This window comes from Phalacrocorax carbo, chromosome 1 (assembly GCF_963921805.1).
Source record: "Phalacrocorax carbo chromosome 1, bPhaCar2.1, whole genome shotgun sequence".
NCBI classification, from domain to species: domain Eukaryota; kingdom Metazoa; phylum Chordata; class Aves; order Suliformes; family Phalacrocoracidae; genus Phalacrocorax; species Phalacrocorax carbo.
In genome coordinates, this window is record NC_087513.1 from 89,358,097 (window position 1) to 89,372,118 (window position 14,022).

The following is a 14,022-nucleotide window of genomic DNA, read 5'->3' on the forward strand; positions in this document are numbered from 1 at the left end:
ACTTCTGATCAGCTCCTACAGGCGGCCTATTCTGAACACTGCTAGGAACCTTGGAACAAGCAAGTGGGGTTTGACATACGTTTCAAAAAACATAGCAAGCTACAGAACTTGAGTTGGCAGACAAGCTGTGGAGCACAGGTATGATGTTGGGGGAAGGCAGAACATGCAGTGTTTATGTGCCTCGGTATGATCATAGATGTATTTAGAAGTATATTTAATATCTGTCTAGATGTGAATATGTCTACATGTAGATGGAGACCTTTCTCATTTTTCAATGATTTTGGAATTCTGGCTGATATCATATTTGGATAACTATGGGGTTTTTTCTGGGTGTGTTTTGTTTGTTTGGGTTTTTAAAATTGATTTTGAAATGGGCACCATGGTGTTTTTAACATTGTGGCCTGAAGTGCTGTGCTCTTGTAGTCAGCTGCAACCTTCTAAACTAGGTTTGGTTATGCTTCACTGAGAATTTATTTCACAAGAAGAGTTGCACTTTCTATTCCTGTGGAAGTTTCTTGGTACCTTTGAAAGTCAGATCTAGCTAGAGACATGTTTGAGAGCTATGATAAGAGTTAGTTGCACGACAGATTTTTCCCACCCATATTTGAGGGATAGTCACCCTGAGTTACAAAATACAGAAGAAGGAAGAACAACATTTTCAGCATCTGGGGGTTGTTTATAGCAAGGTTTGTTTAGTATTGAATTTTTATTGAATTATTGCTTGCACATGTTTTAATGTCTGAGTGGGTGGTCTTTTTTTCACCCCCCAACCAATATATCAGCCATGATTTAGGGATATCAAAGATGACAAGAAGGGCTTCTATAAGTACATATGTAACAAATATGTTACATATGTTCCTTCCGTGCTGTGACGTTCCTCTTGCCCAATGGGATGGGGCACTTGGTTATGCAGGACATGGAAAAGACTGAGCTACTGAATGCCTTCTTTGCCTCAGTCTCTACCAGCAGGACTAGGATTCGGGAATCCCAGGTCTCAGAGACCAGGAGAAAAGACTGGAGCAAGGAAGATGTACCCTTGGTAGAAGAGGATTGCTTAAGAGGTTGGTGAATACTTAAGCAAACTGGACATACATAGGTCTGTGGGCCATGATAGGATGCACCTGTGAGTGCTGAGGGAGCTGGCTGATGTCATTGTGAGGCCACTGTCGATAACCTTTAATCAATCATGGCAAATGGGAGAAGCACTCAAATACTGGAGGAAAGCAAACGTCACTACTGTCTTCAGGAAGGGCAAGAAGTATGATCCAGGGAACTACAGGCTTGTCAGCCTCGATAGCTGCTCCATCATCTTCCAAGGTAACCATTTCCAGGCATATGAAGGACAATAAAATCATCAGGAGTAGTCAGCATGGATTCACCAAGGGGAAGTCATGCTTGACCAACTTGATAACTTTCTAGGAAATGACTGGCCTGGTAGATGAGGGGAGAGCCGTGGATATTGTCTGCCTGGACTTCAGGACAGCCTTTGATACTGTCTGCCGTAAGATCCTAATAGAGAAGCTGTTGGCATATGGGCTGGATAAGCAGACAGTGAAGTAGACTGAAAACTGTCTGAACAGCTGGGCCCAGAGGGTAGTTATCAGCAGCATGAAGTCTAGTGGGAGGTCAGTAACTAGTGGTGTACCCCAGGGATCAATACCGGGCCCGGTCCTGTTTAACATCTTCATTAATGATCTAGGTGATGGGGCAGGCTGTGCCCTTGGCAAGTTTGCAGGCTACGCCAAATTGTGAAGAGTGGCAGATATGCCGGAGCGTCCTGATGCCATCTAGAGGGAGGAACAACTCCATGTGTCATTACATGCTGGGGACCACCCAGCTGGAAAGCAGCTTGGCAGGAAACGACTTTAGGTTTGGTGGCACCAAGCTGAATGTGAGCCAGCATTTTGCCCTTGTGGCAATGGTGACATGTGGTATCCCGGGCTACATTAGGCAAAGTATTGCCAGCAGGTTGAGGGAGGTGATCATTTCCTTCTACTCAGCACTGGTGGGGCCACACCTGGAGTCCTATGTCCACTTCTGGTCTCCCTAATACAAGAAAGACATGGACATACTGAAGAGAGCCCAGCAAAGGGCCATGAAGATGATGAAGGGACTGGAGAATCTTTCCTATGAGGAAAGGCTGACAGCTGAAACTGTTCAGCCTGGAGAAGGCTCAGGTTGCAACTTCCCAATGTGTATAAATACCTGAAGGGAGGGTGCAAAGAAGATGCAGCCAGGCTCTTCACTGGTGCTTAGTAAGAGGACCAAAAGCAATAGGCACAACTGAAGCAGAGGAGGATCCAACTGAACCTCAGGAAACACTTATTTTACTGTGAGGACCACTGAGACCTGGCACGGGTTGACCAGGGAGGCTGTGGAGTCCCCATCTTTGGAAATATTCAGAAGCTCTCTGGACACAATCCTGGGCAACTGCATCTAGGTGGCCCTGCTTGAGCAGGGGGTTTGGACCAGACAACCTCTAGAGGTCCCTTCCAACCTCAACCATCCTGTGATTGTGATTTATGTATCCTCAATCTGTACTTAACTGGTAATGGTTTAACTTTATCTAATTGGAAGTTAGGAAGTGCAATGCATCTGCTCCATTATTTCATGTGAATTGCAGAACAACTATTGGGATTTATTAAGGTTGGAGTAGATTCTGCATGACTATTCCAGTCAGTATTTTGTTAAGGTTATTCCATTAATAATGCTTTTATACTACTTCTCCAAGTGTGGCTTTTTAACAGCAGGCCCTGGGACTAACTTTTTTCTTTTTTCTTTTAACAAGGCCCAAACTTTGATGTTCTTGATTCTGGGTTAGCTGCCCAACGTAGCAACCCGGGTATTTTAAGCTTAGTAGTGAAAGATCAGTTTTTCAAATGAAGAGTCGTTGATGTGAAATAGCAAAGCCACACCCTCAAGAGGGGCAATGATCAAGTTTTCCTTTCGTTTCTCTGACAGGCAATTTTTTATTGAGACTTAACCTCTCCCTTGTCCTTTTATTTCCAGTTATTGTCCTCTTAAGTTCACCAGTTCTCCATCTTTGGTGGGAGTCATAAAAGTGCCAGCTCTCCACTGTGTTTCTCAGTTGCCTTAATTCATAGGGTACAGTTCTTTATAATTTGTTAGTAGGATCAGACATGCCGTTCTGTGTACATGCCATTCTTGTGTCTTGGGAAAAAAACTAATACCTTTTAACTTATGAATTAATAACATGAAGTAAATTGATGGGTAAATTGATTTGTATATGTTTTCCAATTTAAAATACTTGAAATATCTCCACATTTTGAAATACATACTATATTCTCCATAGAAAACATCAAAATACCAAGCTGCAAGCTTATGAAACATAAATTATGCCCTTCTGCATGTGCGTTGTGATGAGTTGAAAGTGACTAATTGTTGTGATCATGCATGCATATTTATGCTACTCTTTTGAAAGCCTCAAGTGTATTTTAAGCAAGAGCAGCATTCGATTGCTGCCATAGAACTCGGTGAAGATGTAGTTTTAGTTTTGTAAAATAATTCACACTGACAGTATACAGTCTGAATATTTGTCAGAGGCGAGTACTGTGAACTTTTAGTAACATCTACTTATAAAGGAGTCTCGCAAACCTGACAAAGGAAATTGATATGTGTGAGAATTCACCTAACTGAATAGGAGAGGAGGAGGGTAGAAATAAGGTTGGTGCAGTAAGTTCAGAGTTTATGTTCGTTGCTTACACCCATGTGATCCTCTTGATATTTAAAAAAAAGTATTTCAGAAGCTTGTTCTTCTGACTAATACTGCTGATTGCTTCCTGATGTTTCATTATGCCTTTTTCCATAGATAGTTAATTTTAAAATTTTTTATTTGTGGAAAAAAAAAATTTCTTGGGTGGACAGACCATTTGCATTAGTCTGTGCATCAGAGATAAGCAACTGTCTTAACTTCTTTTTTAAGAATGCAGTCCACGTCTGATAAAGTGAGAGGCTATGAATTTAATGAAGTGAGAGGCTATGAATTTAATAAATTGATATTTAGAGAACACCTGTTGATAGTCATTCCCTGCATGTTAAATTCAGTATCTTAACTTTAGGTTGTCCGTTTCAGCCCAGGTTAACCTGGAGCACATTTAGGTTGGGTGGTGAGATGGGAATTTCTTCCCAATGCACACACTTCGTACAGCGATGCCCTTGGTTTATTTTGGAGAGGTTATTCTCCCCGGGGGAAGTGCTTCATCTGCCTAACACTGCACAGTAACTGAGGTTATGAAAGGCAGCAATTTAGATTATTCCATAGAAACTTGCGAGCAGAGTTTAGATGAGCAAATTACAAGGTCTTTGATTTAATAATTGCAGGCTAATATTGCCCATGGGGCCTATGATGTTTACTGTTCTCAGATTGTTCATATAGGTTATCCTGATTTCCTGTATGCTATATTGCAGAGTATAAACTGGTGGGGGTGGTGGACATTTTCTCATTTATTTGAATCACTGTTGTTTCAGTGATGATACATAGTGGAATAATAGGGTAAAGCATTTTGGACCATTAATTCCTCAGTTGCTGCAGTTGTGCATTGGAGTCCTAAGTAACCAAGCTGAAATTTGAACAAAATTGTGGTTCAGAAACTCTTCTGTCCTTCCCTGGTACGACAGCTTATGATGACAACTAGCTGGGAAGTAATGGTGGACTGAAAGGCACACGCTGATGTTTCAGCTGGCAATAGTAAAAAATCAAACATCCTGTTTATTGCTCATTAGCTGAGCTAAAAACTGGAACTATACTCAGTGTATCGGTATATTTATGCTGTTACATCTTAGGGCATCATGGCTGCTAATTTATATTATTATGGCATGTCTGCCAGCAAGGCTTAGCAAAACATAAGAAGTAAAATTAATTGCTGAAACAAAATATATTGATTGAAAATCTCAGCATTTTTGTCTTCCATTCATGTAGTTTTCCCATTTAATTTCCTTCTACTTACTTTTATTTTCCTGTTTAGTTAAGGGGCTTTTCCTCCACACCTGTTGCAGAGATGGATTGAATTGAGACTCCAGAAACATGGGGAGATTTTTAGTGGAGTTTAATCCATTTTCTGCTTGACCCCACTTGAAACTGTTTGATTAATTTTTCTTAACTGTAAAACAGCGATTACTCTTGTCTGTTTTCCTGGGCAATCCAGCATGTCCTGTTTGCTGGAAGGTGAATCCCCCTACCCCTGTGCTTTTCTCTCTCTCTTTAATTGAGATTTTCCTCGTCCCTCATTTCCTGTTGTTTTCACATTTTAGTCCCCTTGTACCCATCTGCTTACATTCCCAGTAGTGTTTTTTATATATTGTTTCAGTAATTCAGCTATAGCCTACAGCTGTTATGAGGAAAAGCAGAATAATGGCTGTCAGAATAAATAGTATTGGTTACTGGCAGCAACTGCAGGAGCACTTTTTTAAAAAAAAAGCTGCTGAAACAAACTACTATTTGGAGCTTATGGAAATTCTAATCTTTCAGGACCCTAGAGATAATGACTGTTTGTAGTTGGTCTTCGTAGTCTTTCTCTCTAAACTGGGGAGATACAGGTTTGATGGGTGAACTTGTTCAGTGGGTAAGAAATCAGTTGAATGGTCACATCCAGAGAGTAGTAGTCAATGGCTCGATGTCCAGATGGAGGCTGGTGACGAGTGATGTCCCTCAAAGGTCTGTAATGGGACCAGTACTGTTTAATATCTTCATCAATGACATAGTGGGATCGAGTGCACCCTCAGCAAGTTTCAGATGACACCAAGCTGAGCGGTGCAGTTGATACACCAGAAGGATGGGATATCATCTACAGAGACCTGGACAAGCTGGAGAGGTGGGCCTGTGAGAACCTCATGAGATTCAACAAGGCCAAGTGCAAGGTCCTGCACTTGGGCCACGGCAACCCCCGGTATCAATACAAGTTGGGGGATGAAGGGAATGAGAGGGAAGGATTTGGGGGTACTGGTGGATGAAAAGACTCTAAAGGTCCCTTCCAAGCTAAACCGTTCTATGATTAGTATAGAAAACAGTGGAGTGAGGGGTCCATTTCAACCTCTTGTTTTAAAATACACAAGACCACCACACTTTTCAAATGATGATGTAGCTTTCACAGAACAGATCTGTCAGATCTCCCCCTTGAGGGATGTAGAAGCTGGAGAACCCTTCTCTGTTGCTGCTCTCTCCCTCATCTCTCTAGATCAATTAATTTTGTTCTGAATACCACCAAGCCTGTGTTAGGACAGTTGTTCACAAAACCCAGAACCAGTAGGAAGGTCAGCAGGTCAAAAAAAATTTGTGTGTTTAAAGTGGCCCTTTGGGGGATGGGCGGAAATAAGGGGGAGAAATCCTTGCTGTTCTTCCATTGATCTCCAGGCTTTGGGATATTTATGTGACTTTATCAATCACCATTAATATCTCCACCTGTTTGCATTCCCATCCAGATTTGTTTGTAATACACAGGTTAAGTTGCTGAGCACTCCAGAAAGATCAGAAACTTCAGAATTGGTTTCACAGTGGTAGTGGTACCCTATCCAGCACTCAGCTAGCATGTGTCCTGCCCTGTGCTGTAAGTAACAAAGGTTGTGTGACAGGTACCAGAAAGAGAATTAGGCTGCCAGATGAGCTGGTGCGGATAGCCTCATATGCACACTGCTCAGAGTTAGCATCATCTGGCGTTTGGAGCAGGTTGTCAGAAAGCATGCCGCAAAATTCCTGGAGTGGGCTTCCTCTGGGGCATGTGTGGTGGATCTGAGGCATTACTAATTTCTCGGTGTATTTTTAATATGAGACTGTATTGTGCCTGCCAGAGTGGTGGTGGTATGGAGCACGATGTTGAGGCTGAATGTTTCTTGTCGTGAAATGAGTATTGAGTGTTTGCAGAAAGGTGGCTTGCTAGGGTAGCTGTCAGCAGTGAGAGTAGTGCCCTTTCTTTGTCTACTATGAGATGATAATAATAGACAAAAGTATTAGCATGGTGACTTTATAGTATGATGTCGGTGAAAGGCCGTATGAAAATGGTGCTCTTGAAAGAGGGCAGGAAACAAAACAAAGGATTGGATCCTCACAGACCTAACACTGAAAAACTGAACATTTCCCTTGAAAAACAGGAAGATTTGCCTCCTGCAGCAGCATGTGAGAGGGGAGTACTGGGCAAAGACCCACAAGCTGGTACTGGCAGGCAGCAGATATAGAGGAATGTTTTCTGATACCAGTCAATTATTGGGGAGTTCACACTGTGTTGTGCAGAGCAACGTAGCATCAATAATACTATGTTTCAGAAGAAAACAGTTTAATTCTGCAGCGATTCATATGGTTTTAATTTTGGCTGGGGGAGCTGACTTTACTCATAGCCAGCACTATCCCTTGTCTTGCAGCTGTTGTTAATTTTGCTCAGAATAGAAGTAGTAAAGCCTGTGTATTGCCAAGCACTGTACACAGGTATAACATGGGGTACTGGTTGCACCTTCTGATCTCAGTCGGGGTTGGGGGTGGAAATTGGGAGTGGAGAATAAAGTAGGAAATTGATTTGCCTAAAATCACGCAGCTGGTTTGCAGCCAAGCTAGGATCAAAGCTCAGTGTCTTAGTTTCTGACCAGTAGTTCATACTTTGCTGTTTCTTTCATGTTTTGTCATAAGTTCTTTTATGAAGTCTGTGAAGGTACAGCAGTGGAGAACAGTAGAAATTAACTCCTGCTTTTCTTCCTTTGTCCAGATTAAATCATATTTTCTGACATTTGAAGAGCAAACAGCACCATGGCTTCATGAGTTGCAACACTGCAGGAAGTGTGGCAGACCTCCCTACCTCCATCTTTCCTTCCGTGCTGTGACGTTCCTCTTGTGACCTTTGGTTTCATCCCCACTGGGTGTGCAGTGGCCTGCCTCGGTGTCAGAGCAGAGAAAGCAGTTTGTGGATCAGGGAGAGCCATGGCCTTGAGCTTGCACATTGTTCATCTCTTCTATAAGTTCAAAGTGTTGGTGCTTGCTGCTTTGTGTTTGATGGTGCTGTGGGCCACATTCAGTTACTTTGTGGACTCCAGACAGCAAATTTCTAAAGCGAAGAGCATGGTGGAGGATTTCAGAAAGCTAACTAGCCTGGAGGACATTCAAAAGGAAGAGAAGACTGAATCAATTGCACATGTTCCTACAGTGAAATCGTTTCAGGGTCACTGCCCAGCTCTGTCTCCATACCTGCGTAAGTAATGGTGCTTTCTTCTCCTTTCTAACAAGTTACGTCTGCTTTGGTACTGCTGACTTGATTTTCTTCCTAGCTGTTTTACAGCTAGACACTTTTCCTGTGAAACAAATACAACTAGTTGCAGTAACTGCTTCTGGGTGAGGAAGTGACTTGTGGCCCAGAGCGCCTGTGCTGGGTCTGGCTGGGATAGCAGCCCGTATAGTGCTGTGCTATGCATTTGTGGTGAAAACAGCTTTGGTAATGTACTGGTGACTTGGCTACTGCTGCACAGTGTTTGCACACTTTTGAGGCTTTATCTGCCTCTTCCCTGGCCCCTAAAATCTGGTAGGCTGGGAGTGGGCACAGCTGGGACAGTTGACCTCAGCTGACCAAAGGGATATTCTATACCATATGACTGTGCCATTTATCATGCTCAGCAATAAAAGCTCAGGGAAAGGAGGAAGGAGGGATGTTCATGGTTATGGTGTTTGTCTTCCCAACAACTGCTAGATTTTCAGCCACGCCCTGGGAAGCAGGGCTTCAGCATCTATATCTGCCAATGGGAAGTAGCTCTGCAGTAGAGCGCTCTGGTGTGGTGCATGGGGGCGCTTTCCAAACTGGGGGAACCTCAGAGGGAGCAGAGAGAGCTGCCAGGAGGCCACAGCTTGCACAACAGTGGCTGACGAGACCTGGCTGAGGCCAGGAGCAGTGGTGGCCAAGCTTCCCCCATCCCCCACCACATGTAAAAGAAGCCCCTGGGGAGGGCTAGTGGCCAGGGCCTGGCGCATCAGCAAGGGTGTGGTATGGCAGGGTGTACAGGAAGGGTGCACAGGAAAGGCGCTGAAGCTCTGCCAGCTCGACCAGGGGGCAATGGTATCCACCTGGCAGAAAGCCATGGCCTTTCTAAGCTCTGCATCCACCACAACTGATGCAGCTTCCCAGACAGAGCTCCGGCAGGAACATGCTGCCATCCAGGTGTCCTGCTGCTGGTTGTGCCCTGTTCTTACACTGGTACTGGAGGGCAGCAGTGAGCACACCTGTGGGAGGTGTACCCAGGAAGGGAGGGGAACTCCTTTGCTTAGTGACAGAGCTCTGGGAGGAGGTGACTAGGTTGAGGAGTATCAGGGAGTCCAAAAGAGAGACAAACTACTGGAATCGCACCCTACCTTCCCTGGGACCGGCCCAACAGGCAGGCAGGATGCATGATATGGAGGATTCCTGCCTGGCTGAACACAGTGACTTATGGGATTGGGGGAAATGGTGGCAAGTATCTGCCCAGCACAGCAGGTGTGTCTCTTCTGTGCCTGCCCCACCTTCTCAGGTGCATTTGTGTAATAGGTACAAGGCTCTGCAAGTGGAACCAAGCAATAACGAGGATGGTGGTTCACCTAGCTTGGAGGTGTCACCAAGGTTAAGTTGGCCTATGCTCTGGTCACAACTGCTTCCATAAAGAAAAAAGATGGGTCATTGTCATAGGAGACTCCCTTCGGTGGGATCAATAGCCCAGCTGAAGTGCATCTACACCAATGCACACAGCATGGGCAACAAACAGGAGGAGCTGGAAGCCATTGTGCAGCAGGAAAACTATGATATGGCTGCCATCATGGAACCATGGTGGGCTGACTCTCACAACTGGAGTGCTGCCATGGGTGGCTATAAACTCTTCAGAAGGGATAGGCAAGGAAGGAAAGGTGGCAGGGGTAGCCCTGTATGTTAGGGAGTGTTTCAGTTGTCTGGAGCTTAATGATGGTGACTATAGGGCTGAGTGTTTATGGATAAGAATCAGGGGAAGGCCAACAAGGCAGATATCATGGTGGGAGTCTGTTATAGACCACCCCACCAGGATGAAGAGGCAGAGAAAACATTCCGTAAGGAGATGGGAGAAGTCCCACGATCGCTAGCCCTAGTTCTCTTGGGGGAATTCAACTGACCAGATGTCTGCTGGAAATACGGTACAGCAGATAGAAAACGGTCTAGGACGTTCCTGGAGCGTGTGGAAGGTAACTTTCTGACACAACTGGTCAGGGACCCAACTAGGGAAGGTGCCCCACGGGACCTGTTGTTGTGAACAGCGGAGGACTTGTGGGTGATGAGACAGTTGGAGACTGTGTTGGGCATAATGATCACAAAATGATAGAGTTTGATTCCTGGAAAAGTAAGGAGGGGGTCAGCAGAACTGCTACCTTGGACTCCCAGAGGGCAGACATTGGCCTGTTTAGGATCCTGGTTGACAGAGCCCCTTGGGAGGCAGCCCTGAAGGACAAAGGAATTCAGGAGGCTGAACATTCTTCAAGAAGGAAATCTTAAAGGTGCAGGAGTAGGCATTCCCCTTGTGCTGAAAGAAGAGCTGGCAGGGAAAATGACCAGCCTGGCTGAAAGAAGAGCTTTGGCTGCAGTTTATGACCTTTGGAGAAGGGGCAGGCCACTCAGGAGGGCTATAAGGATGTCATGAGGTTATGCAGGGAGAAAATTAGAAGGGCCAAAGCCCAACCAGAACTTAATCTGGCTACTGCTGTAAAAGACAATAAAAATACATTAGCAGCAAAAGGGGAGGGCCAAGGAGAATCTCCTTCCTTTATTGGATGAGGGTGGGAAACATAGTGACAAAGGATGAGGAAAAGGCTGAGGTACTTAATGCCTCCTTTGCCTCAGTCTTTAATAGTAGGACCGGTTGTTTTCCAGGTACCCAGCCCCCTGAGCCAGAAGACAGGGATGGGGAGCAGAATGGAGCCCCCCATGATCCAAGGGGAAATGGTTAGTGACCTGCTACACCACTTAGACACACACAGGTCTATGGGGCCAGACAGGATCCGCCCAAGTGTACCAAGTGAGCTGACAGAGTGCTCACTGAGCCACTTTCAATCATTTATCAGCTGTCCTGGCTAACTAGGGAGGTTCCAGTTGACTGGAAGCTTGCCAGTGTGATGCCTACAAGAGTGTGATGCCTATAAGAAGGGCTAGAAGGAGGATCTGGGGAACTACAGGCCTGTCGGTCTGACCTCAGTGCTGGGGAAGGTTATGGAGCAGATCATCTTCAGTGCCATCACAGGGCACATACAGGACAACCAGGCTATCAGGCCCAGTCAGCCTGAGTTTATGAAAGTCAGGTCCTGCCTGACCAACTTGGTTTCCTTCTGTGACAAGGTGACCTGCTTAATGAATGAGGGAAGGGCTGTGGATGTTGTCTACCTGCACGTTAGTAAAGCCTTTGACACTGTTTCCCCCAGCATTCTCCTGGAGAAATCCTGACTGCTTATGGCTTCGATGGGGATACTCTTTGCTGGGTAAAAAACTGACCGGATGGCCTGGCCCAAGTAGTTGTGAATGGAGTTGAATCCAGTTGGTGCTTGGCCACAAGCAATGTTCCCCAGGGCTCAGTTTTGGGGCCAGTTCTGTTTAAAATCTGTCAGTGATCTGGCCAAGGGGGATTGAGTGCACCCTCATAAGTTTGCAGATGGCACCAAGTTGGGCGGCAGTCTTGGTCTGCTTGAGGGAAGGAAGGCTCGCTCTATAGAGGGATCTGGTCAGGCTGGATCGATGGGCCAAGGCCAATTGTATGAGGTTTAACAAGGCCAGGTGCCAGGTCCTGCACTTGGGTCACAACAACCCCATGCAACGCTACAGGCTTCGGGAAGAGTGGCTGGAAAGTTTTCTGGTGGAAAAGGACCTGGGGGTGCTGGTTGACAGTCACTGAACAGGAGCCAGCAGCATGCCCAGGTGGCCAAGAAGGCCAACAGCATCCTGGCTTGTATCAGGAATTGTGTGGCCAGTAGGGTGAGGGAAGTGATAGTGCCCCTGTACTCAACACTGATGAGGCTGCACTTTGAATATTGTGTTCAGTTTTGGGCCCTTCACTACAAGAAGGACACTGAGTTGCTGGAGCGTGTCCAGAGAATGGCAAGGAAGCTGGTGAAGGGTCTGGAGAACAAGTCTTGTGAGGAGCGGCTGAGGGAACTGGGGTTGTTCAGTCTGGAGAAGAGGAGGCTGAGGGGAGACCTTATTGCTCTGTACAACTACCTGAAAGGAGGTTGTAGTGGGGTGGGTGTTGGTCTCTTCTCCCAAGTAGCTTGTGATAGGATGAGAGGAAATGGCCTCAAGCTGCATCAGGGGAAGTTTAGATTGGATATCAGGAAAAATTTCTTTACTGTAATTTTAGCAGTCATTGGAACAGGCTGCCCAGGGAAGTGGTTGAGTCGCCATCCCTGGGGGTATTTAAATGACATGTAGATGTGGTGCTTAGGGATATGGTTTAATGGTGGACTTGGCAATGCCTGTTGACTCGATGACCTTAGAGGTGTTTTCCAACCTAAACAATTCTATGATTTATGAAGTAATGAGTTAATTTCTCTCTTTCCCTTGCTTGCATGTGCAGCTTTTACTTTTTTTATTAAACTATCTTTGTCTCAACCACAACTCTTTTAACTTTCCCTCAATTTTTTGCCTTTTCATTATTAGATGTACTTTTGTCTCTATATCTTGACAATTGAAGGACCTCACAGCTGCATTAGAGTTAGCACTACTTATGGTGAAGGTTCAGATAGAAGGCTGTTTCCTTGATTTGGCCATTTTTTTTATTAGTCCACTTTTTTTTTTCCCTTGGTATTGGTAGCAGGACCAGGCTTCTGCTTTGCAGTACCATGTCATTGTCGTCTTCCTTTTTGTGAACCTGATTAGTGATTTGTTTGGGAAGCTGGATTCTTCCCTCCTCCCAGATGTAGTCCAGAGAGCTGCTGTTGGCAACCTGCACATGCCCACCCCTGCCCCCAGGATATATTTGCTTAAGTAAAGGCACTGTGGCTCTAGCTGTCACAGTTGCCTGCAATGCTCTTTCATGGGTTTGCTGAGCCCTGAGGGGCTGGAGTGATAGCTCAGTGTAAGAGAAGTGATGGAAATTTCACTTGGCTGCAGAGAACCTTGGTACATTTTATCTTACAAATTTATAGCCTTAAGCATTTGGTGCTTTTGTTCATGCTTTAAGTAGAGATGGCTTCTCACAGCCACAATCCTATGTCTCTTTCCATTTTCCTCTGCTTTGCCCTGGCGGCTGTTTCTGGCCAATCTTCCTGCAGTAGGGTGGAGCTTCTCCTGATTTTTATTTTTTAAATATATATTTTTTTATTATAATTACTCTATAATTAGTTCAAGCAACTAAATACTCGGTAGCCTTTCCTTGCACTGCCTGCGTAATTTCCTTGTAGCACTACCTTTCTCTTGGAAAGGCAGGGAAACCAACTGTGGATTGAACCTGGGTTTCTTATGCTAATGCCTCATTAGGTGACTGCACTAGCCACATCCAGAAACATCTTGGAAAGCTTCTTGTGCTTCTCCTACAGGAGGTGCCAGCAAACTCACCTTCAAAGCATCTCTTACACTAGAGGAAGTGCAAAAGGAGAACCCTCAGGTAGCCAAGGGCCGGTATCACCCTACAGAGTGCTCAGCATTGCAGCATGTGGCCATCCTCATCCCACACCGCAATCGAGAGAAGCATCTGCTGTACCTCCTGGAGCACCTCCACCCCTTCCTACAGAGGCAGCAGCTGGACTATGGCATCTATGTTATTCACCAGGTGAGGCAACTGTGCAGAGATGTGTTTGGGTGGGGACGATGTCAGCACTGTAAGAGGCATGCTGCTGCCTCTGCTGCCTAACACCAGTCCTCCAAGCCTGCTTCAAACACCTCTACTTGTTGAGGGATGCAATGGTGCATGCAGCCTGCTGGTGGTGCTACAGCATCTCAGCTGCTGTTAGCAAAGCTGGGAAGTATTAAGTGTCTTCAGCTGGTGTCCATTTCTCAGTCTAAGTAGCTTACCTTGAATGCTACCTCAGAAGTAGTATCTTTTGCATTACTAATG

At 45.3% G+C, this 14,022-nt stretch overlaps 1 protein-coding gene across 3 annotated transcripts in view; it reads left to right on the top strand.

Annotated features, from left to right (window-relative positions):
* The window catches only part of B4GALT4 (beta-1,4-galactosyltransferase 4), a 36,437-nt gene that overhangs the window by 9,169 nt on the left and 13,246 nt on the right, over positions 1 to 14,022 (top strand). For all 3 annotated transcript variants that reach the window (XM_064466089.1, XM_064466073.1, XM_064466081.1), the window contains exons 2-3: positions 7,710 to 8,189; positions 13,505 to 13,737. In XM_064466089.1, the coding sequence (XP_064322159.1) occupies positions 7,922 to 8,189; positions 13,505 to 13,737 (501 nt within the window). In that variant the 5' untranslated portion in view covers positions 7,710 to 7,921. The remainder of the gene's footprint in view (positions 1 to 7,709; positions 8,190 to 13,504; positions 13,738 to 14,022) is intronic.